Source organism: Cololabis saira, chromosome 7 (genome assembly GCF_033807715.1).
Source record: "Cololabis saira isolate AMF1-May2022 chromosome 7, fColSai1.1, whole genome shotgun sequence".
NCBI lineage: Eukaryota > Metazoa > Chordata > Actinopteri > Beloniformes > Belonidae > Cololabis > Cololabis saira.
The window spans coordinates 19005687-19030167 of NC_084593.1; the positions used below are offsets into that span (position 1 = coordinate 19005687).

General features: G+C 39.6%; 1 protein-coding gene across 1 annotated transcript in view; it reads left to right on the forward strand.

Moving 5' to 3' along the window:
• Positions 1-24269, forward strand: part of gfra4b (GDNF family receptor alpha 4b) — a 77136-nt gene extending 52867 nt beyond the window's left edge. The window contains exons 2-8 of the mRNA XM_061726197.1: positions 1981-2256; positions 5211-5291; positions 12159-12504; positions 13244-13353; positions 13897-14031; positions 20587-20747; positions 23052-24269. Of these exons, the coding sequence (XP_061582181.1) occupies positions 1981-2256; positions 5211-5291; positions 12159-12504; positions 13244-13353; positions 13897-14031; positions 20587-20747; positions 23052-23195 (1253 nt within the window). The 3' untranslated portion in view covers positions 23196-24269. The remainder of the gene's footprint in view (positions 1-1980; positions 2257-5210; positions 5292-12158; positions 12505-13243; positions 13354-13896; positions 14032-20586; positions 20748-23051) is intronic.
• Positions 24270-24481: the final 212 nt, after the last annotated feature.

Sequence of the window (24481 nt, forward strand, 5' to 3'; positions counted from 1 at the left end):
ATGGTAGAACAGTGACATTACCTATGGGGGGGATTATCCCACATGTTGAAAAATGATTCTAAAGGGGAACTTTAGGTGTTGAAAACTGAATGACCTGGTTTAATGACCAGCAGTGAGAGTAAGTTATCAAATTTAAAGCAACCTGGCTTGACAAAGCTACGAAAAGATTGATACACATTTCAGAAAAAAGAATGTTTTAATGTAGTTTATATTGTTTATTTATTTTGACATTAAGAGACATTCTTAGTTTGCTTAAGATGCTTAATTCAATAGTTTGCTTTTCTATTTCGTGGTGCCGACAGAGAACATTGTCTAATTTTTCATATTTTCAACTTCTGAAAACCAAATTGAAAACCTTGTTAAGGGAAACGCCAACATTCTTAGAAATGGCTCATTTGCCATCGACCCCAGAGGTTAAATACCACTGTCTTTTCTTTTCATCCAGTAAATCAGTGTGACCCCACTTTCCCAGCTTAGCATCGTCACTTGAAGTGGATTGCTACACCTAACCTTAGTAACAAAATAAACCATCTAATAACTACCAAATGTTTTTATTTACATGTTGTGACTTTATCGCGTTTATTGCATGGAGAAGTAACCATGTAAAATGAGAGGATGTGATCTTACAGATACATACAAGGAGCATTATTTCATTGAGGCACCATTATCAGTGTACGCTGATTCTCTGCAGCAGCACTGTTGCCAGGTAACACACGATCAGAACGTTTTAGATATAATCAAGTATTGTAGACTTTGTGAATCTTGCAGGATGAAGATTATAATCAATTACTTGATAGATAACTCCATTACATCTGCTTGGCACAGGGTCTTTTTTTGGTATTTATTTTATGACACTTAAAAAAAAAGAAGACAATTACTCTGTGGTTTGTGAGGTTTTTTTTATCCATCTCCTTCTCCAGATATGACCAGACTTGGCATCACCTTGTACTGTTCGTCACAGCAAAAGGCATTCAGTTTCTGTCGGCATGGAAAGGCAAACTCCACCTTTACACCACAATGCTGGAGTTAGTGTCCATTTCCACAGAAGGCAAAGAGTCATTTTTTTTTTAGAGATGTTAGGGAGCACAATACAAGTCCTGAGACAACCTTAGACCAGGTTCAGTTCAAAAACTACAATACCTAGACTGGTCAAACCTGGATTAAAGATGAAATGACCTCTTCTATAGGGGAGACTACATAGAACACAGTCATTGATTCATTTGTTTCACCTTTTATTTGTAAAAGCAGATTCACAAAGTTTATTCTACTAATTCCCTTAGTCTGTTCTAATTTTTTATTATCAAGCGTTAGCTGGCAACAGTGTTGTTGCAAACAATCACTTATTGGCCATGTAAGACACATCTCAGGTGTAATAAATGTGAACAATGATATCAAAAATAAAAATCATGAGAGGATTGTTAAAAGTTTTACATATTTTTTTATACAGAGCCTGCATACAAAAAAGTCTCTAAAATCCTCTCGTTTTATCAAGTCTGTTATCAGTTTTGAAGTCAGTATGGGTTTATGATCCATGCCCTCCACAAACTGTGCCCACAGATTTGCATTCCTAGCTTTTTAACCAACACTTCCCTTTGTAAATCTGTGGGAACGTTTACAAATCTGTGGGCATATATTACAAATTCATATGGAGGAATTGCGCAACCAAGGCTGAACCAGCCACTTGGCTGGCACAAGCTGTCATAGAGGAGGTGGGGTTCCTTTTGGACAGTTTGTCTCTGTCTGTGTGGTCCTGTGGTGGACTAGCAACCACACGTGCCAATCCATGAAATAGACCCGTGAAAGTGAGAAGTCCTTAATGACTTTACATAAAACCCAGTGTCTCCAGAAAAGAAGTTCCTATTCATTACATTGTTCTTTTTCCTCTTTTCATCTACCCAGCAGCTAATCTGAATGTTTACATTGGCTCTCGATTCCTCTAACCTCTCTGCTCTTATTGTGCTCTGATTTCCTCCCTCTCAGCCCTGGTAGAGGTCATACTTGCCGGCACAGACTGCTTGGAAGCGGGAGTCTCGTGCTCCAGTGATGAGACTTGTAGCCCGCGCCTGCGTACTTTGCGCCAGTGTGTGGCTGGCAACGGCAGCATGAAGCTCGGGCCTGGTGCCAGAAGCCAGTGTGCCAATGCAGTGTCCGCCCTCCTGTCCAGCCCTTTACATGGCTGCCAGTGTAAGCGAGGGATGAAGAAAGAGAAGAACTGCCTGAGCATCTACTGGAGCCTTCATCAGTCTATCATACATGGTCTGTGGATTTGCTCTGAAAGATTTCTAAGAATCCAAACTCTAAATTACTTATAGACCCAATTCCAAAAATGTTTGGATGGTGTGTACAAAAAAAATAAAAAATGCAATGATTTGTAAATCTAATGAATCCTTTTTTTATTCAAAATAAAAAGGAAATCACAACATTAGTTGAAAATAAGACATCATGATGAATATTAAGTCATTTTACATGTAATGGCAGTATCACATTTCAAAAAAGTTGTGACGTTGGTAAGAAACAAGGGCTGGAAATGTCCGTGGTCCTAAAAAGTCACCTGTGGGGAAAGATTTGTAACTTATTAGATTAACTAGCAATGGGTCAGTGACATGATCAGGCATAAAAAGAACATCTTAGAGACACAGAGACGCTTCAACAACCACAGATGGTTAGATATTCACTAATCTGTGTAAAACTGTCTACAAAAATAAATAAGTAAATAGCAAACGTATTCAGATATTCTGAGAATAGTTTGAGGCTTTATTAATGTGTGAAAATAAATCGGATATGTATTGGATATTTGTACAGCTTCCATCTAGGTGAAAACATTGCATAATTTCTCTTTATATGTTTCATACTTTCTTTAAAATGGTGAAACATTATGTAAGCATATCTGTGTATATATTTTTATCTCCATTAAAATGCCTAATTCTGTGCTGACCTCCAAGAATGCCTCAAAAACCAATGTCTTGGAAAAGAGATAATATAATTAAAGTAATAAATCAAAATGCCAAGCTTAGTGGCTGTGGAATGGCCAGCTTGCATATCTGGAAAAGAAGGCATTAGGAAGGAAACGTAAATTCAGATTTCAGAGAAACACATCTCCCAACTAGAGAAAGTAGTGGTCAGGGAAGATCTTTCAAGGCTCTTTGAGCAATGCTAAACTGCTAATGCATTCATAACAAAAGCATAGCTTTGTGGCGGAGAATTCTGGGGGCTGAACTGACCTTCCTGCAGTGTTTCAATCATCATGAAACAAAATAATACAACAAAGTGGACTAAGGACAGTTGAGCAGATTGAATGCTATATCAAACCCTAAAAAGGATTCAATCTCTCCTAAACGTCACCCAGTGGTTTCTTCAGTTTCAAATATGAGCTGCTGTTGAAACTGGGGATGCTACACAGAACGTGATCTTATCCCAACTGTAATTTATTTATTTTCGATATATTTTCTGACTTTAAACATTTGATATGTCTTATATATTCTTTTGTGAATAAAATAAGGGTATAGGGAATTTGCAAACCATTGCATTCTGCTTGTATTTATATTTTACAAGTGTCCCAACTTCTTTGGAATTTAGGTTGTATATACACAATAACTGTTGGACAATACATCATTAAAAAGACAAAGGTTTGGGTCTAATTAAGATTTTTGTTTTCTGATGTGTACCACCGGAGTAAACTGTTAGGGCAGATGTGGTTTACAAAATCCCTTAACCAGAAGTTGGCAATTTGATCTTTAAAAAGGAGCAATGTGTAATGTGAAGCACAAAATGTAATTCATACTCCTATCAAAACGGGGGCAGCATTGCTGTGCAAAGTGAGTTGGTCTACCCTCGCGTAAGAAACAAGAAATCGTTCAGTCCCTCCCCATTAATTCTATGACATATATCCCGAATCCAAACCCAAAAATCTGAGAATCCAAACAGAATCTGTAACCAAGAAAACAAGATCTATAACGGACATCGAAATTGTTTTTCTCATTTACACTTTTCTTTTCTCAACATCATTTCTAAAGCCATCTCCGCAATTTTGAAACAAGTCAAATCAATGCTGTGTCAATCTACTGCGGGCAGGCAGGAAAAAGTCGAAATCAATACAATTGGTGTTGACCTGACGCTATTATAACTTACACTATCATCAAAAATGTTAAGTGAAATAATAATCACTTACCAATCAAAAAGAAACATTGCAAGTTCTGTATCAACATTCATTTCTTTGTTGTCCATGATCCGTCTCCAACGAGGGAAAGCACTGCCGATATTTATTCTAAATTTACCCGTTTTTATCTGCATTTTTTTTCACTTCCTAAATAAACTTTCCCTGTATGGGTGGATATGATGGTTGCAAAGTTCCTGAGAGCTTCAGCTGTCCCTGCCTTTTCTGTTTACCTATCCTAAAATGGTAACTTGTGGGCAGTACCTACATCAGGGGTGGGAAATTCTGGTCCGAGACGGCCACTGTCTTGTACGATTTAGAGTTTCCCTGCTTCAACACACCCTGATATAAATGAATGTGTGATTACCAGACTTGTACACACCTTAATGACAACGTGATGAAACAGCGAAACGTCTAAAAAACATGCATGACAGCACCTCGGACTGGAATTCTCCACCTCTAAACTACATGATTGACAACAAGTTCAAGCACTGCTACAAATTTTGAAACTTCTTTGTGTTATGTTGTACTTAAGCCTCTATGTTGCTCGCTACTGCCACACATGGCAGAAAATGGTATTACAAGACAGGACGGACTGAAGTTAGTTATTTAGCAACCCTAACTCGGTGGATATCTCAGCAGCCAAAGACATAGTCATCGTTTTTATGACAGGACTGCACTTATTTCTTCTCACTTTCTTGCAGTTTCAAGGTTATTTCGGCACATTGTAAACTTACAATCTTACACATTGCGCCTTTAAATTCCTCCACATGTTGACACTTATTTGCACAAGACAACAAATCTTAACTGCAGTGTGATTATTGTTGTGTAACTGTAGAGACCAAGTCACTCTATACTGTCTATACTGTGTATAAAGGGGACAGAGTGAAGAAAACTTTGTAACAGCTAAAACTAAATTAAAGGTTGCTATATCCAGTAAATCAGAACAATGTACTTATAAATAAAACCAACATTTCTGTGTTATGTCTCATATACTGCTGATGAGATGTGATGTTCATTTAAGCCACCAACTCCATATGTTCATCATTCCCTTCAGGACTCAACCTGGTGGAGAGTTTTCCCTACGAGACAGTGCGGAGGAATTACGACTATGTCCGCTTGGCCTCCATTACAGCAGGCAAGTTGAATTACCTTTTATTACCGTTCACGTCATCTTAAACTATCTCACTTTTTGATTGTTTCTTTTCTACAACGCAAAGCTTCCACAGCTGTCCTTAGAAATAAACCTTTAGGTAACAGAATATACTGTACACCTTCTACAGACACAGCACAAATAATGTTCTTCATTCGAGCATAACCGCAGTATACAAAATGATGTCCGATGCATATTCACATCATAGACTCTGATGCTGAAATAACATAATAATGGAGTTATTTTTATAGCTGACTTGCCGTGATATGATATTCTAAAGCTTGCCTTATTTTCCTTGGTAACATACGTCTCTAACAGTGTAATAATAACATGATAAGTGGTAAATTCACTAATTTATATTATACTTTTTTTTTCTTCTTTTAGCTTTGTTGACCACTCAAAACACTTTTAAGTAAAAGTCCCATTTCTATAATACACCTTCATACTGAACTTCTTGATGTGTAATTCAGGCTTTGCTCTGTCATACAAACACTTTCACATTGCTGAAAGGCAAAGCACCGTTGGTGATGTGGGCTTCAGATGTTTGCCCGAGGACATTTTGAAATGCAGACCATAGAAGCCAAAGACTGACTCACTGACCCCCTGATTGGGAAGCAGGAGACAAAACACAACCAAAGATCTGACAACAAACAAAGGAAACTTAGGAATATGATTATTAAGAGATAACAAATTTTGCGATGCAGGTATGCTAGAGAGGCATACAGTTTTCTGACCAAAGCTGTATGCCATGTTTCAGGTGTATGATATCAAGGGCTGCCTAATGGTGATAAAAAAGTATGTTTTACTTGAAGTCACTGTGATAAACAAATGAAGGATAAAAGCGAAGGTGTCTAAACATGTGGCCTGGTGTGTATCAGTTACTTTTTTTAAATATGTTTATTTATTTATTTAGTATGGAGGACGGAGTCAGGTTTGGGTATAAAAGGTTGCCCTAGGCTCTCCAGGAGAGCCTAGGGCAACCATAAGAGCCCAAGTGCACCTCTGTGTGCCTCCACAGTCAGGAACCCCTCGGGTCCTGGCTGAAATGTCAAATTAAATGTAGTGCTACATTTCATTTTGACTGTTAACCAGGGCGGCATGCCGTAGAGTTCAGCTGTGTGGTATACTTTTAATTGAGCAATGACAAGCTGGCGAATCATTAACTCTACCCCTGAGCATTTATCCCTAGATAGGGCTTTTTTTCCCACTGATGTGTATGTATCATACTGTTGTGCACTCCTCATTTGGTCTCGCACACATTAATAACTCACTAGTTGGTCCCGGTCCTCTCAGTCTGTGAGGTCTACCAGCTTAGTGCTGTGCATCCCTCTTGCTCATTCACATCCATATGGATCTAATTCCTGCATTTGTGTGAACCAAAATGATTTGGTCCCACGCATGTGGTCCACAGTGGTGGTTACTTAGCAGACTTGTAAAAAGTTGGTGCCAACTGGAAAGACGTGCACGTGCGTATACAACAAACAGTCATTTTCTTTTTCTTTTTTACACTTTTCAAACATTTACAAAGTTAACATTTCCTCAGTCTGTCTGTTGGAACTTTATTGACGTAATCACTCAAGTCTGGCTTAAAATGGCAATTTATTTTGACATAGGTCAATTGGCCCTGGGTGGCTATTAATTGCTAATTTGCCGTAAACACATATTTTTTTATTTTTTTATTTTTTTTTTTTTTACCTTGTCTGCACACATATTATTGATTGATACCATGACGGTAGAAACCAAAAGTGTATATATGTGCATTATTACTATATGTAATATATACATATATATACGCACACATATGCGTACACATACATAAATATACACATACAAACCCAGTGTTTTTTTTTTTTTTTTTTTTTTTTGGGGGGGGGGAGGGGGTGGGGGTGGGGGGTGACGACATCCACTGCCAATCCAGGAAGCAGGAACACACGGAGACACACGTCAAGCACTGGAAATCTGCAACAACAAAAAAACCACAAACAAAGCACGAAACCGGCACGGAGCCATCCAAAACACGAACAGCAATCGACCTAAATCTTGAGATCTGATCGCAGTCTGAGCTAAGCTATCGCTACCGCTACCTAAACCCAAAAACTAGAGAGCCAGCATGCAGGTGAACAAGCCAGTGTGTATGTCTATGTGTGTGTGTGTGTATGTATATGATCATGCATGTGTGTGTGTGTGTGTGTGTGTGTGTGTGTGTGTGTGTGTGTGTATGCATGTGACTAAATGACTATATGTGTGTGTGTGTGTGTGTGTGTGTGTGTGTGTGTGTGTGTGTGTGTGTGTGTGTGTGTGTGTGTGTGTGTGTGTGTGTGTGTGTGTGTGTGTAATAAACCAAACAAAGCTCCACCTGAAGTGTATCTATAGTGGGGGAGGGGGGGGAGCAACCCCGCCACCCGCAAGACCAGAGGCCGACAAGGAAGAGCCCGGAACCCAGGCCACCGGCAACCCCACAGAGGGGAGAAGTAGGAGGGAGGCAACCCACCGCCTGCGAGGCCCCCCCCCCACCCGGCGGCAGCCAGGGATCCCGCGGCGGCGGACCGCGACCCAGGCAATCCCCGGCCACCCGGTCCGGGCCGGACACGCGGCCAGGAGGCCCTCACCCTTCAGGCCAACGACCCCCACCCGGCAGGGGGCCAGCCTGCCCGGAGAGACAGAGCCGCCCCGGCCGCCGACGCGGGCAGGCGCACCCGTCCCCCACGAAAGTGGCCCTCCAAGACCAGAGGGGCGCCCCGCCGTAGAGGCAGCGGGGGGGACTGGAGACGGGCCCGGAGAGAGGGAACCCCCCAACAAGGCGACACCCGCGCAGGCCCGACAACGGAGGGCCCCAGACCCAGGCATCCCATTCATTCATCCATTCACCTATCCGATACCTATACTAATAATAATATAATATACTATACATAATAATAATAATAATACTAATAATAATAATAATAATAATAATAACCATCTTTGTATAATATAATATTGATAAATTATTAAGTTTTTGATGTCCTGCCAATGGAGGCTCAAATCCTCCATGGCAGGACCCTTCCATACCGCATTCTCACCGACACAGACATACAATCACGCACCGTTTCCCCCTCCCCGGGGGGATCCAGCAACGCCAGAAGGCACCCCAGGCTGCACGGCGGGCCCCGCCAGGCCCGGGTAACCCGACCCACCCGTCCCAGGCCCAGGCCGGTGAGGGAACGCGGGTGATGTGGGACCCCCTCCCGCCCCTTGTGTTGAGTGCATGTGATTAATGCCATAAAAACAGGGAGGAGGGAGGTAAACACATATTTTCAATTAAAACTGCTCCCCTTTATGTCATTTTGGCCTCCCAAATAAACTTTACACTCCTTGGAATAAAATAATTGAACAAGGTTTTTTTTTAGTTTTTTTATGATGACATAAACATCACATTAAGCTGGAAGGTAAAAGCACTTTACCTGTATGATGATAGATACTCTGCATTTCAGAGGAAGATCATATCATTGACATAAATAAAAAAAGAGGGCTGTCTGGATTTTACAAGAGCTACACTTATTTACATGACTTTATTCTTTAACTTACTTTGTAAAAGAGAACAGCACGGCAGAAAAAAAAGATGTGACTGACTATAGACAAAGTTGATTCACAAAACAAGTTTAAGTTTAAGTGAAATGATAAATCAACACTCAAACAAAAGCATACTCAACTGTTTACATATTTAATCAGAAACAGATTTCGCCAATCTGGATGGAATACTTGCCTGTCTTAAAAAACTTTAAACACACTGCAGATGAGTTTTGCCTGATGACGCTGTCACCTGATTGCTCATTTCATTGGCAGCAAGTATGTCTTTCACCCCTTGGAAGTTTCCACACAGAGTAAAAGGTTTCCCTCTCTCACCGCAGACACCCATTCATTAATGCTGCTGTATGTTTTCATGTTTTGATCACATTGCGTTACAGATTGGAGCAATGTAATTTGATTTAATATATTTGTTAATGCATCATGATTAAAAATGAGCATCTGGCTTAATGTCTCTTGCTCCGTGTCTCCCATAGCAACAGAGTATCATAACATGTGGAAGTCTGAGTAATGCTATTATGAACCAAATCGGGTCAAATTAAAGATTTCAAAGTTTTTGCCAGAGAAATGCCTCTCATGGCTTGGGTATGACTCCATACCCTTTTCATCATTCAGTAAATGGGAGATATGATAGAATAGATTGATTAGATAGAATATGATATGAATAGCTATAAATATAGTATAATTGGTATCCACCCACCCAAAGGTTGGAGGGGCGGTGGTGAGGATGTGTCAAGACTGTAAACCACCAGACAGAAAAGTGCTTAAAGGCCTAGTTGGCTGATTTATTTAAAAGAGGAACTGTATTGATCTCTGCATTTTTAAAAGGAAACACAGCTGCCAAGTTTGCTGCTGTTCAAAAATCCCACCACCTCCCCAGACCCCACCTCTATTCTAAAGAGGTTAGGTTGTTATTCATCACTTCTGATCCCCTCTTACATACAACACTTTCAAAGTGGGACATCTTTGCTGACCCCCCCAGGAGGTAGCAGTGGCAAAACACAGAAGCAACAAGTGTTTGCACATGCTGGCACCGAAGAAGGCAACGTTCCTGCCATTCAAATGTCTCCACCATGCTGCCATGCTGTGTGTTTAATCACTCTGATGTGCTGCTTCGATTGGGTCTGTGTGAACAGTGCCCATTTAATGAGGTCAGCTACAATGAAATGACATGAACATATGTATGTCTACATTTACACGATCTGTTAAGAAGCAGTGCAATCCTTCCTTCTTTACTCTCCTCGCTCTGTCTTTGTTGTCCGGTTTTCCAAAAGCTGAGTAGAAAGGTACTGAAGTCCAGAACATGTTCCTGCAGCCATCAAGAAGTTAAGCAATGACAATACAACCAAAACCAACATTGAGCTGGTGGAGATCTGCTGCATGACACTGACCCAAGATTTCAATTTCAATTTCAATTTATTTATTTGATGAGGAGGGACAGTGCACATCATTATGCGTTTACAAAATAAAGGCAGATGCACCCAAATGTAGCCTATTGGCTAATTCCCATTGGCAGTCCCCCCCGGCTAGGATATAAAAACAGGCAAGTTTAAGAGCAATACAGTGTTCAGTTAAAAAAATACAATAGTACAATAATATAACCAATACAACAGTAATACAACCACCCACATAACACATTTCATAGTATTTTTACATTCATAAGTTATAGTTATAAGTTATAGCAGCAGACTAAAGTACAGTGCAAGTGTCTATGTAAAGTGCTGGTGTCACAGCTATAAAGTGCAGAGTAGAGGTATAGAGTGCGTGGTGTATGGGACTGTGGACTTGAGAAAAGAAAGAAAGGTGGGGGGATGTACTGTAGGTGGAATGGGGTTGCAGCAATGCAAGACCGGGTCATGCTATTGGTTTAGATGTGGTGTTGACGGATTGATTTTAGTTTTTAGTCATGGTATATTTGGGATACCAGTACTAACTGATTCAGCCCAACGGTCCGGTTGTGGTCATCCAACATAACCACACAGCACGTCTGGCAGCACGGTGGCTTAGTGGTTAGCACTGTTGCCTCACAGCAAGTTCCCGGTTCGACTCCCAGGCCCAGCAGGACCTTTCTGTGTGGAGTTTGCATGTTCTCCCCGTGCTTGCGTGGGTTTCCTCCGGGAACTCCAGCTTCCTCCCACAGTCCAAAAACATGCATGCTAGGTAAATTGATCATTCTAAATTGCCCGTAGGTGTGAGTGTTAGTGTGAGTGTTTGTGGGGACTGCGGGTGGAAACTAGCATCTCTGCTAAACCTGGTGTATTTACACTGCTTAATGTAGTGTTCATGAATATGCATTGTCCCGTCTAAATAAACTTTGAAACTCACACACCACCACTACACACACATCAGTGCGTTATCTATAAAAAACATCGATCAAAATCGTCCGTCTTTGTCTTTCTGTACTCCACTTTCTCAGATTTTAGTCCTCTGATTTTGACCAGGTCCCAATAAAGTTTGTTAGACTGTCAAGAGGGCTAGTGTAGAGCACTTTCACCTTCATTCGCACAAGAAACCTTACATCTGCTGCAACATCAAATTGCATATACACACACATATATATATATATATATATATATATATATGTATATATATATATATATATATATATATATATATATATATATATATATATATATATATATATATATATATATATATATATATATATATATATATATATATATATATATATATATATAATACATATAGAATTTATTTTGCCAACGTTGGAACTATCATATATATACAGATACTGTAGGTGTGAAACAACAACAAAAATTATAAAATATGCAGCGTTTCACAGATATGACTGCATAGCTACAGTTACCTTGGCAAGACAGTTGGAGAGACACTGTCAGGATGTTCCACATTTTCACAGACAAAAAGGAAGACAAAAGTGTATTTTCAGACATTTCACCTGTAAAAAAAATAACAAAAGGCTGACTTTAAAAGGTCTGGTAGCGTTTGCTAATTGAATCAGATGAGTCAGTGAGATGGACAATATGTGGTTCTAAAGCTAACAAAAATAACTGCAAAAAAATGGAGCTATTTTTAAAACATCAACAAGTCTCCATTGTTTATTTACAGACACAGTCCCTCTCTCTTGACATTAATCTTCAATTCTAAACCACCTGCCTGAAATGAGTTTCCATCAGAGAGGAATGAATCCGAAAGCCAAGTTCATACGGCGGATCATATGCATTTACCCATGCAAACATAAAGCTTCTTTTATATACTGCTATTACTTTTCCATTGACATCTCGTCTTTGACTTTACTCCCATCCACAGATTCTGAGGTTGGCATGACAACTGTGAATCGATGTCTGGATGCAGCCAAGGCCTGCAACGTGGACGACGTGTGCCAGAAGCTTCGCACAGAATACGTCTCGGCCTGTATCAAACCCGCTGCCAAGTCAGGCCTGTGCAACCGGCCTAAATGCAATAAGGCCCTGCGTAGGTTTTTTGACCGGGTTCCTGCTGACTACACACACGAGCTGCTTTTCTGCCCCTGCACGGACACGGCCTGCGCAGAGCGTCGAAGGCAGACCATTGTACCCAGCTGCTCCTATGAAAGTGTGGAAAAACCTGATTGTATTGCACAGATGAGGATCTGCAAGGCTGACTATGTGTGCAGGTTAGATTGAGCTAAATGTAAGCTTTTAATTGGCTTATTTCTATTATAATTTGAATGTAATTTATATAATAGATATTACTTAACCATCTCAGACGACTATAATTACATATAGTTTTAATATGATTGCAATTCCCAGTTTTGTTTCGGTTTTATGAGCCATCTCTCTTTTTCTAATGTATCACATTTTTCATTTTATATATGAGTGCTCCTTAAATATAATTTTAAAGATACTCAACATATATATATATATATATTTGGGCCATTGGAATACAGCATTAGGGTTCTTTGATACTAAATAAACAGACTTTCAATCAACCAAACAGCCCACTGTTTTACCCTAAAGCTTTCTGCCACCATTGGTTCGAACACCCCAGAGAGCCTGTTGGAATAACACATTAAACATTTAGCACAGATAAAGAGCCAGATGGATCAGAGTTATCGCTCATTGCTATCTCTGGTCATAGCCATTATTTTTCCACAGCCCCATTACACTCAGAGGGCTTTACTAATGATCCCAGGTCTGTGGGATGAAATATATTACTCTTTCTATCACATTCACATTACAGTCTAGTGCTTTCAGTCTTCAGCAGGGAAATCTATATATCTTCATGTCATGTTAATTAAAGTAATAGAAAAAAGGAATTTATAATTGGAAAAAAATACCAGTAAACCTTTTTCATTAAACAATAAAGGGTTTTATAATGTTTTTAGTCATCATTGCCTGTTTCACCTATTGCAGGTCTCGTCTGGCTCAGTTTCAATATGACTGTCAACCTTCGGAAACATCTGCCAGTGACTGCAAGCAGGGGAACTATGGAGCCTGTCTCCTCGCCTACACAGGGCTTATAGGTGGGTGCACATCTGAGATGTAACACAGTAAAAAACATATATATTTGACAGGAAAAATTTAACGACATTAACTTGTAAAGCAGTGAGATCCAGTATACGAAGGTATCTGCCATATGTCGTGTGGGAGAGGGACAAGAAGTGAAATCTAAGAAAAGAAAATTATAGTTGTCCATAAAAGTGTAAACATTGGGCAGCATTTTCAAAAACCAACAATTGTGTCCCTGAGGAAAAACATTTGTTTTGACATTTCCATGCCCAATTCTTTTTTAATACACATGAAATCTCACCTTTACTATGCTGGAAAAAACATCTGTGACCTCAAAAAGGAACATAAGTGTATTCATCAGCATCCGCTTATCTCTTGAATCATCACATAACCTCCAAAATCTCCAATAAGGCTGTATTAGCATCCCCTTCCACAGCAGGTCGGTGTACAGGAAATGCAGTTTCCATTAATAGAGCGCTATCAATACAATGTAACAAGTGAAAGGAAGATGAATATGTAATACTGATCGAAACCCGGTGCTGTCTGTCTATCTGCAGGAAGTACAATAACTCCCAACTACGTTGACAACTCCACATCCAACGTGGCCCCGTGGTGTTCCTGCTCAGCTGGTGGGAGCCAGGGAGAGGACTGTGATCATTTTCTGGGGTATTTTACTGACAACATCTGTCTCAGTGAGTATCACTCTGCCCACTGCAAAGCAGAACATATGGTCAGGCTTTTTAGAGCAGAGGCTGAAAATTTGTAGTTATCTGTAACCTCTATATCGCAGCGCTGGCAAGGCGTGAAATTAATGGGTTCAGACAAACTTTTTAGAAGTTTCAAAACCCTGACTGTATTAACAAGTCATTGAACCACACATCGCACAACACAGAGGGGTATCATTAGCTGCTAAGCCCATCTCCCTCATGGTGCACTAGCAACCAGAACAAAAAACAACAGAAACGGTAAAACCACATAAAACCACAGTCAACGCAGGAAACATCCTGCACCAAACCACCTGATGGCGCCGCGGCATCCACAGCCGCCACTACAATATCAACATCTTTAAAATCTTCTTTAACTGGTAGGCTATAAGGCAGTTTAACATGAAGAGTTAACGTGTCATATGAAACTATAAGAATTCTATTTAAAGAATATCTGATCACGTATTCAAAAATTGGAAGGAGGACCACACGTGCGTGTGTTCCTGCTTCCTGGATTGGCAGTGGATGTCGTCACGTCAGTGGATGTGCGCGAAATATTAATTTTATTTTTATTATGTTTTATACCAAGTACGTAGAGGTGCACTAAATAAAAACCCAAACATATGTAGCTTAATAAAATAAAATGAAATTCAATAGACTGATATGTTCATTTTAATGCATTTATTAAAATTGTGACGGCTCTGATGTACAGACAGAGCAGCAGCGCTGCTTCTGGGGCTCCAGTAAAAACATGAAGCTTCACTTTATATTCAGAAAAACTAATGTGGCAGCTACAACTGTTAGATTTAATCTATTAAACCAACATTTATCTTCCTAAATGATTTATTTCATCCAGCGGTAATTCTCCACAGAGCTGCAGGTCAGTTCATTGGATGACTTTCTCCCCAGGACCCGGCGATCAAGTCTGTACTCCGGTCGTAAGCTGCTGCTGCGCCCGAGCCGGCGGCTCTTCTCATCCCTGAAAACATCGGAGCAAATTTCTTAACAGGCATTATTTGGATAAACTGAGCCCGGGTTGGGGATCTTAACGGTTACTTTTACGCCTGAAAAAATATTAAAACTTAATAAAGTGGAATATTAACAGCGCTACAGCGGAAATTAAAACAGCTTTTAGCTTGCTTTTAGTTCTCGGCTTCCGCTGACGTTTTGGTGCGAAATGCATTCTGGGATACCTGGCTGCTACTGCTGTGTGAACGGTCTGCTGGAGCGGCGTACTGAATCGTTCATTTAGTAAGCAGTATACAGTACATACTGATGCAGTAGCATGTAGTACGTTAGTATGCGATTTCGGATACAGCCAACGATTCCAGTACAGCCATCCAAGAGAACAGAAAAAACAAAACAAAACAAACAACAACATTAGACAGGGGTAGACAGGTGCCTGGGGCCGCAGCCACGGTAGGCGCCACCCTTATTAGCTGAGAAAGGATGACACTGAAAAAACACCTCAGCACAGAGAAAAGCAACATACTCAAACACTAGCACATGTGGAGGGAGTGACGGTGGAGTTCCTGGCATAGGCCACCTAAGTGAGCTCCACAGCTTCCTGGTGCAGAACCTCAACCTGGTTTGCTGTGCTAGGAGGGTTGATATGGGGGCGAGCCAGTAATGGCGTTGAATAATGGGAGAAGTGTGCTTATGTGTTCGTGTTTGTGTGAGTAAGATAGCTGATCTGGTAAACATATTAAATATCCAGCCACCTAAATGTAAAAGATGACTGTCTATCTAGGTTGCTAACTAGCTAGCTATCTAACAAGTTTTACAGCTATCTTGCTAACAAGAGAAGATAGCAAGCTAACTAAAAAAAGACAACTGACTTGCTAAGTATACTGTGTAACTAGTTAACTATCTACTTTGTACTTGCATAGGCAAATGAGAGTTGTCCCAACATAAATAATGCCATTGTTACAGGAAATGACAGTGATGAACCTTTTTCATCAGCTGCTTTACCCAAGTCACTGATTCACTGCTAAGATTCAACTTTTCATTGATAGAGACACAATAAAAGCTATTTTCTTTCTTATTATGTGTATGTAATGTCTATCCCTCTTACATGAGGTTGGACCTTTAACTGTCATTGGTACATAATTTAGACCACTGCCCACTTTTTAACTGAAAACGTAAAAAAACAAACAAGTGGCACCCTTGCATAATGGAACAAGTGAAAGAAGTGTTTAGTGTTAAATTTGAAATTTCCGAACCATTTTGAGGGCATCATCTAATTACTTGCACTATACTATACAAAGACTGAAAATATTTAGACATTCAAACTAGTGCCCAAGTATGGTCACAAGTTTGTCTCACTGACTCATCTTGTCTTGACACAAGTGGCTTCCATCACCTTCTGGGGCCAGGTTATCAAACCAGTGGGTTTTCTGATCCTTGGCTGGCTTAGTGCATTTATAGACATTGATTTTCCCATTCACCTGGCTTTTCAGGATTTGCCTGAGCTTCCAGGGGAATTCATGGTTGCCATTTGCCTTGAGTTGCCATATTGCCTTTGGGAAACCGTGGTTTGTTAGTAAACTTGTAGTCATTTCTGATGATTTTGCCCTCACTCGAATTCAGTTTCGACTGACTAACAGTCCTGTATCACTGCTTCACACTCCTGCTGTTGTGGTCAGTCAGTGAGTATCTTTCACAGTCCTGGCATACAGTTTGCCATCAACCATGTAGAAGAGGTTGTTGCACCTGCAGTGATTTATTAGTTAATACCACACTTGACGGTAACTTGTGCAGTTGGTTTTCAACTGGCCGCTTGGTGTGTTTTTCACAATCCTACTGAATTCTTGATAAAAGCTTTCCTGTTGATGTCGAATTTCAAGTGTGGCATTGAGTCACGGTCTCTTTTAGTCGGTTGTGCAGAGATTCATCTGTCTGGTCTTTCAGTTCAGATCAACTCATCTGTCAGTCAGTAGCTGCTGCTTGGCTCCTCCGGTGTCATTTCCAATTCCCTTTTGAGATTCACTCACTGTATATTGATCCATGCTTCTACTTATCTTGTCCACCATATTGCCTGTAAGGACCTTCCATGTCGTGGAAAAGCAGGTTATTGGCTGGTAGCTGGATGGAAGTGCCTCCTTCTGGGAATCCTTCAGGATGAGGACTCTTTGACCTTGGGTTAACCACTTTGAGTGGGTCTCGTTCATTGGCAGCATGTTCATTTGCACAGCTAGGTGTTCATGGAGTGCAGCTGGTGGGTATCACCAGATGTGCGTCATGTCAGACTCAAGTGCTGTCCAACTCTACAAGCTTGAAACTCCTTTACTGGATGCCAATCATTGTGTGGGTCACAAAGGCTTTGTGTAGAGAGAACAAGAATTTTCAAAATTTCAGCGACAAAGATGGGCAGCAGAGCTCCAAAGATCAAGAACAAGACCCAGACACCATTTTGCTTTTAAGTTTGAGCTAAATATATATCCTTTGCCCCTGTTGGCACTAGAATTACCCAGGGACCTGTAGTAATTTAAAAATCACACCCCTATGACTAGATTTTGTGCTGCACATTCCCAAAGCACAAGCCTGCATTTCAGTAGAAATTGAACAACATTAATCCCCTGATATTTTGACATATTAAATCAAAAGTTTAGGATCAGACAGACATTCTCGAGTTGAGCTTCAGTTACAATAGGTCACATTTAGACAGGTGGATAAAATGATTGCTGAAAAGTGACATATGCGCTTAAATTACAGTGAACAGAACAGTGAATGTATTCAGAGCTTTCCTTCATTCTTTTCATGCATCTCCATGTGTCGCTAAATGCTGAAAACCTTCTTGAATTTCTACCAAAATATAATCAATCATTACATCAACCAAAGTCGGTGTAATTCAATCAGGAAAGAGGCAGAAAAGGTGGCCTGAAGAAACGGAACAGAAAAAAACAAAACAAAGCAAAGGATCACTGAGATGTGGGTTCCTGCAGGATTAAAATGAGTTTCTGTGTTTTCTGATTTATGGGAGGTAAATTACTGTGGAATTTCTACTTTACAAATTACAGGCATGGCACGTTTGCACTGGATGAATATCAAAAATTACCTTGCATTACTAATTACTGCTGGTAATTAATACCTGTCCTGTGCAAACAAGACATTTGTTTGCATGGAACAAATGTAATGTATCTTTTAAGCCATTTTTTAAAGCACTGATTAAAAAATATCGGAAAAAACAAAACGGTCACCTTGAAGATGCTCATTATTTACTCTTCATAAACTACATCTTAATTTTACCTGGTGAAAAATGAACCGCATGGACACTGTAAAACAAGTGAACTGTTATAAAAAGAAAGAATTGATGACAGAGCTGAAACAAAATCTGCTTGTGTGGTTTAACATGCTTTTATTCCCTACTTGGAACAGTGGATGAATATCCTTCAAATGAAAGACAAAAATGACTTACTAATCATAATAATTTGCATTCATAACCTGTAAAAAGGAACATTCAAATAGACTCAATTTGAAATAGGGAAAGATCGGAGCTGTCTGTATTTGGTGAAAAAGATGATTCCCAGCATGCTCCCACAAAAGCAGTGAGATGTATTTAATCAGACATTTTGTGCTTTTTGTAGCATTAATAACAGTCCTCTCTCCCTCCCATTTACATGCTCACTCCATCCCTTCTTGTTATTAGTATCCCTCTCACAAGGTTTCCTTGGTAATTCCACCTGGGTGGAAGTAGAGCGTGCTGAAAAAACATAACTTCTTTCTTATTCCATCTTCGCCAGCTGCTGCAGACATTATTCATTCAAGCACATTTGACTGGCAAAGCTCAAACTAAAGAGCAGCTGTTTACAATACAGTTGTGACTCCAGAGAACCATTTCTCACTGTTACCCTTGAAAGCAGTGTGCAAAAATAAAACTACATTATTAAATGAACCTCACATTTTAGAAAACATTAGCCTTTACAAAACACATAATCAGTGTTTGGAAAATCTGAGTACATTTAATAATTCAATGGTTTATAGAACTACATTTAGCAGAAATAACTTGAAGTTATTATTTTTTGCAGTGCAGTTTTTCCGTACAGCTTGTTTCAGGTTTGCAGACACTCATTCTTACACGACTCTCTTATGGCCCCAACACAGCTTTTCAATCAGATTGATGTCTGGATGTGGACTGGGCCATTTCCCTACCATTTCTTTTTTTCCTTTTCAACTATTCTGTTGTAAATGTACTGTTGTGTTTGGGATCATTGTCCTGTGAAGTTGGTGGCATTTGCATAGCAACACCTGGCTCCTACTTACTCTCATACGGTAACTCCTACGGAAGCAGCAAACATGCATATACCTTTTCACACATCATTTTGATTAACTTTTTTGTTGGACAATTAATGACAAGGATGAATATATCATGCAAATGTATTAATTTTAGAGTGTTTTTACTTTGGTGTCTTTTTAAAAAATGGGTTATGTATAAAGCAAATAAAACCCGAATTTCTAGGTTTGCCATAAAATAAGTAGTTATTAGGGAGTCTGCAGCTAACTGTGTTGATGAAAAATACAGATGAATAGGAAGTGGCAAAGCTCTACCAACTTAATGGCTTTACAAGGTGAAAAATACGAATGGTGTTATATGAATTTTTTTTTAATCATTACACTACCCAGCTATAATTTCAGGTCAGAAGTAATAAAAGAGAGAATGACCAGTTTTGAAAAATGGATTTCAGACCATGAATGATGCTAATAGAAACATCCATCCGTTGTCATTATGAACTTATTCCTATTCTGGGTCACAGGGGTCTGCTGGAGTCTATTTCAGATGTCTTTGGGTCAAAGCCAGGGTTACATCCTGGACAGGACAGCCTAAAATGCATGTTTTTGGACTGTGGTGAGAAACAAAGTTGGTGAGAGCCCACACAAGCAGAGGACAAAACATGCAAATGGAAATGATGTGATAGTTTAAAGTGCACATAAAATCATTTCACTAAGGGAACACATAATCATAAGATCATTTCACCACCTCAAGGTGATATATCTGCCTTACTTTAGTAGTCATACACTGCTCTACGAGTACATCTCCTCACCCAATTCTGAGCCGAATGCAGTCTCTCTTTCTTGTGACCTCTTCTCTGAAGTGTCAGTAATTAATACCCCTATTGCTGACCTCAGTAAGTCGATACCAATCTATCACTGAACCTGTGCATACAGTGATTATCTTTGTTTGGGGCGCGCGGTGAGGTGAATCTTTGGGCAGTCGTTGCTTGGGCCCTTGCCTAGAAAAAATAAAGAGAGGGGTCTCAGAGTTATTTGGCCAGCGCAAATGCTCACGCGTTAATGAGGTCAATGTGGAGAGGCAGGTGCAGTCGAGATACTTGAAGAGAATACTGAGTATTCACTTTTCTCCCCTCTGTTGACCCACTCCAAACTGGCTCTGCGAAGCACAGCTCTAAGGCAAAATTTACAATTCAGAACCGGAGGCATATGTCACTGATTAAGATGTGGGTGAAACTACATTAAAAGATACCAAGCCCACATTCAGTTGATTAATTAAATTAACACTTTTTTTTTAACCATTTCGTGTTTCAGAGAATGCTCTCATGACGTTTGGAAGTGAATCAGACCAGCAGCCGACACCCAGGCAGTCCAGCACACCCAGCAGCAGCAGAAGAGACAACAGCAGCACCACTTCTCCACCGGAAACAATAGAAACTATGAGGAACCTTCTGGATACAGTAATACCAACACAGGTGTGTACATTTCTGAGTTTTTTGGGACCTTTGCTATTATTTCATTAACTATTCAGTCTCAGAGTTCTCTGATGGACTGAGACAAAATCAGCCAGAAGATTTGACAGACCCGAGAGACATGGAGCATCAAGAACAAAAATGCACACAAATTATGGCTGCAGTTAGACCTCTGTCTGTCCTCTACACAAGTTCTTTTAAAACAAAAGTGGGCCACTATGGCTGCATGTCAATTGGTTATAAGGTAACTATCATTCATAACACATGACCCCAAACTCATGATTTATTTCTCTGCACCCAGTCTCAAACAGAATCAGAATCATATTATTCTTTGTCATTATACCAAAGATGGGGTGTGGATCACTGCAACATTTACAGACTCTTCCTGACACAAAACGTGGAATGGGTTTTCACATTTCCGCTTCTATATTGCACATTATCATTAGATGATTTTAGAGTGTGTAAGGACAAGAGCTCAGGCCTGAGCTGGATACCATTGATCTCCAACACCTCAAATGGCACTACCTCATTATTTAATACAACTACAGTACATGGGAGTTCATACCATGAAAGAAAACTTCTGTCAATCAAAACAATTTGGAGCTAAATTCACAAAGGCCATTTAAGACTAATGTTAAATTCTCCAGAGATGGTGTTGACCTCTCTGTCCTCGGAGGCATTTGGGATGGATCATTACTCAGTGGAAGTGTGTACTGAATCAGTATTCTAGATGTTCTTTTGAAAGAAATTGTATGGGCTGCACAAAACTTGAAAAGTCAAAAAGTCAGTCAGTGATGGTATGGGGCCGTATCAGAGCCAATGGCAAATGTTATTGACACTTCTGATATATTTCTGATATATTGGAGCAATATTTCTTGAGAGTACAATTAGATGTTTCAGTAAATATCCTGCTTTCAAGACCACATCTTTTTCAGAGAAAACCATTCATTTTTCACAAAAAAGCCTGTCAAAAATCACAATGCTCACGTATTACGGTGTGATTCAGAAAGAAGCGGATACAGGTCCTGACCCATTGTAAATTCAGAGAGAGAGAAAATAATTTGGAATTTAAAAAAATGTGGCCACAATGACCATATCAATTGCATTAAAACGTGTATGCAGACAAAGCAGAAGAAAAGAACCCTCAAAAATCTCAATTTCCAGCAATCTTGAAGGATACAAAAACCTTTGGGTTTTGAGAACGAATGGTGTTGGACACCTGAAAAAGAATGTTGTAAATTAACAAATACAATGAAGATGAAAAGGAAAAAACTAAAATACGATGTGGCCCATTTTGTGTGTGAATGCCCCAAATTTGATTTATTTGATGTCCAGTGTGACATAGCTATCAGGGATGAGTTTTTACTATTATCAACTGACCCAATGACTGTTGGAAAAGGCACACATTGTTTTGTAAGCCTAGTCTTGCCTCTGGGTCATTCTGTCAAAAAATGTACAGATGACCCATTAGATGTATTTTTTTTACTCTGTCCTTGTCTTTATTCAGTTTGTTGTACAGCTTCTTGTGTAAGAAGAATATTTTCATGTAATAAACAGAGTTCAAGAATTAGTCAACACAAGTGTATTTTCATTTTCACAAGCAAAAAAAAGGGTAAGGAAAAAAAGGTTTTGATTAATGCTTAGCAAGCGAAAGGAGATTGATTCGTTTTTAATAACAAAAGAACATGCACGGTTTAAAATTTCTATAATGATATTTGTCAAAAACTTAAAAAAAAAATCCAATAACAGAATATCACTCTTTAATATTACATATTAAAAAGACACATTTCATGCCTTTTTTAATCAGAATTTTTCTTATATAATAAAAATTGGCCACAGTTGAATAAATGAGTGAGCTAAAACTGAGCTGTATCACTCAAAATACCACAGACACTCTGTACAACAGTTCTCTTTTCAATATCTTTTATGGGTCATAGAGCTGGTTTTAGGCAGTGGAGTTATGCACTTGACTAGGCTCCACTCCTCTCTTTCACAAGATATACATCTTTTAAAATCAGTGTTGCAGCCTTGCGATAGCCACTTAGGAGGAACAGGGGATGTTGCCTTATGAAAAAGCTCACTGGAGGGCCTATTACAATTCGTATGCCCAAAACTAAGCTACATGGTTATTCCATCACTGTTTTTGATTAGTCCCAATTAAAAGGAGCATTGATCACCCTTTGAGACTCAAGTGGCTGTACGGCATTTGCACATTAGCAGTAGCCCTATCAAAAAGAGTTGGGAGACGGGGTGGGGTGGGTGTTTTCCATAAGCCAGTCTAACTCTGTACCTCTCTCTCTGTCCTAGGCTCTGGGAAATGAACTACTTGTGGGTCATGACAGCCTGCCTTCCAACAGCCTCCCTAACTCGGCATCATCCCGAAGCATAGTGGTTAATGGTGCGTTCAACATTATGTTGTTGCTCCTTCATTTCTTCAACAATGGACACTAAGCAACACTGCAGGGCATCTTTCTGAGGACCTCCAAGCAGATGGAAGCACCGAAGCAGTTCAGAGGAAAATGGACCATGTGGCACTGTTCCTCCATTTAAATATGTACAGTGATTCTGTTTTTCTATTTTCCAGTCTAAATAGTCCTGTTGCACCTGCCAGTGTTCTCACTCACAGTGTGGGAATCTTCCACAGATGTAGGTGTGGAACCCGTCTGTACATTCATATAATCCTACAAAGCTGTGGACTAACCTGCTGTCATCTATCCAGCTGTATTTGTATTCAAAGTTAAAACAAAACATATACACACAGGTATGTATGATACTGCAGTGACATGAAGTTTGCACCTACGAAGATTGGCTTGCTGCAACTCTTATATGGAAAATGATTGGAGGAAAATAGCAGACTTTGTCAACTGTAAGGGTTAAGAAGGATCTGGAAGGAGCTAGCACACCTCTCTCCTCAACTGGCTGAAAGTGGACCTTTTTACTGGCCAACAACAAGTGGAAGTGAATGACAAACAAACAACACGTCAACTACACATCCACGTATCTTCATCTAAAAAACGGACCCCATATCCAGAAGCATTGTCTAGATGAGATGTCTCAAACAAGCGTGGATAAGAAACTGTGACAGTTATCAACCTGTTCAAACAAACTGATGACCTTTCCACAACTCTTAAATACTACACTTGTTATAACTAAAGATGCTAAAGCCATTTATAGAAAATATAAGTACTTGGTCTTTATCAGCAAAGATACTGTATGTTCTTGGTTTTGAAAGGAAATAACTTGAGAAACAGTGATTCTATGTAATTCAAGCTGTAGCTTTTGTGCCAAGTGTTTGCGAGTGTAAAACCATTTTACTTTTCATTGTGTTTGTGAACATTGTTTAAAAAAAGGGGCTCTGATTGTTTTGTCCCAGAGACAAAAGTGAATGCTTTGAATTATTAAATGACACCAACACCAGTGTGGTATCGGTTAGACAGTAATGAATTATTCTGTATTTTCTGTTTGGGGAAAATGCAGTGAATTCTAAAAAGGACCTTCAAATAAAAGTTCTCCCATCATTTTAGGAACGAGCATCCCCAGAGCTGGTGGTATTTGAGAGATTATTCAAATCATTTTTGTTTATACAAACAATAATACACTGTATGTATGCCCTGATCGTTAGTTAAAGCTAAGTCTCTAATGGTTTTAGAATCACCATTAAAAAAAACAACTTAATTTTCCATAGCCCAAATCTGAATTTTGTCCTAACTTTAGCATTTCTCCATCATCATTCACCA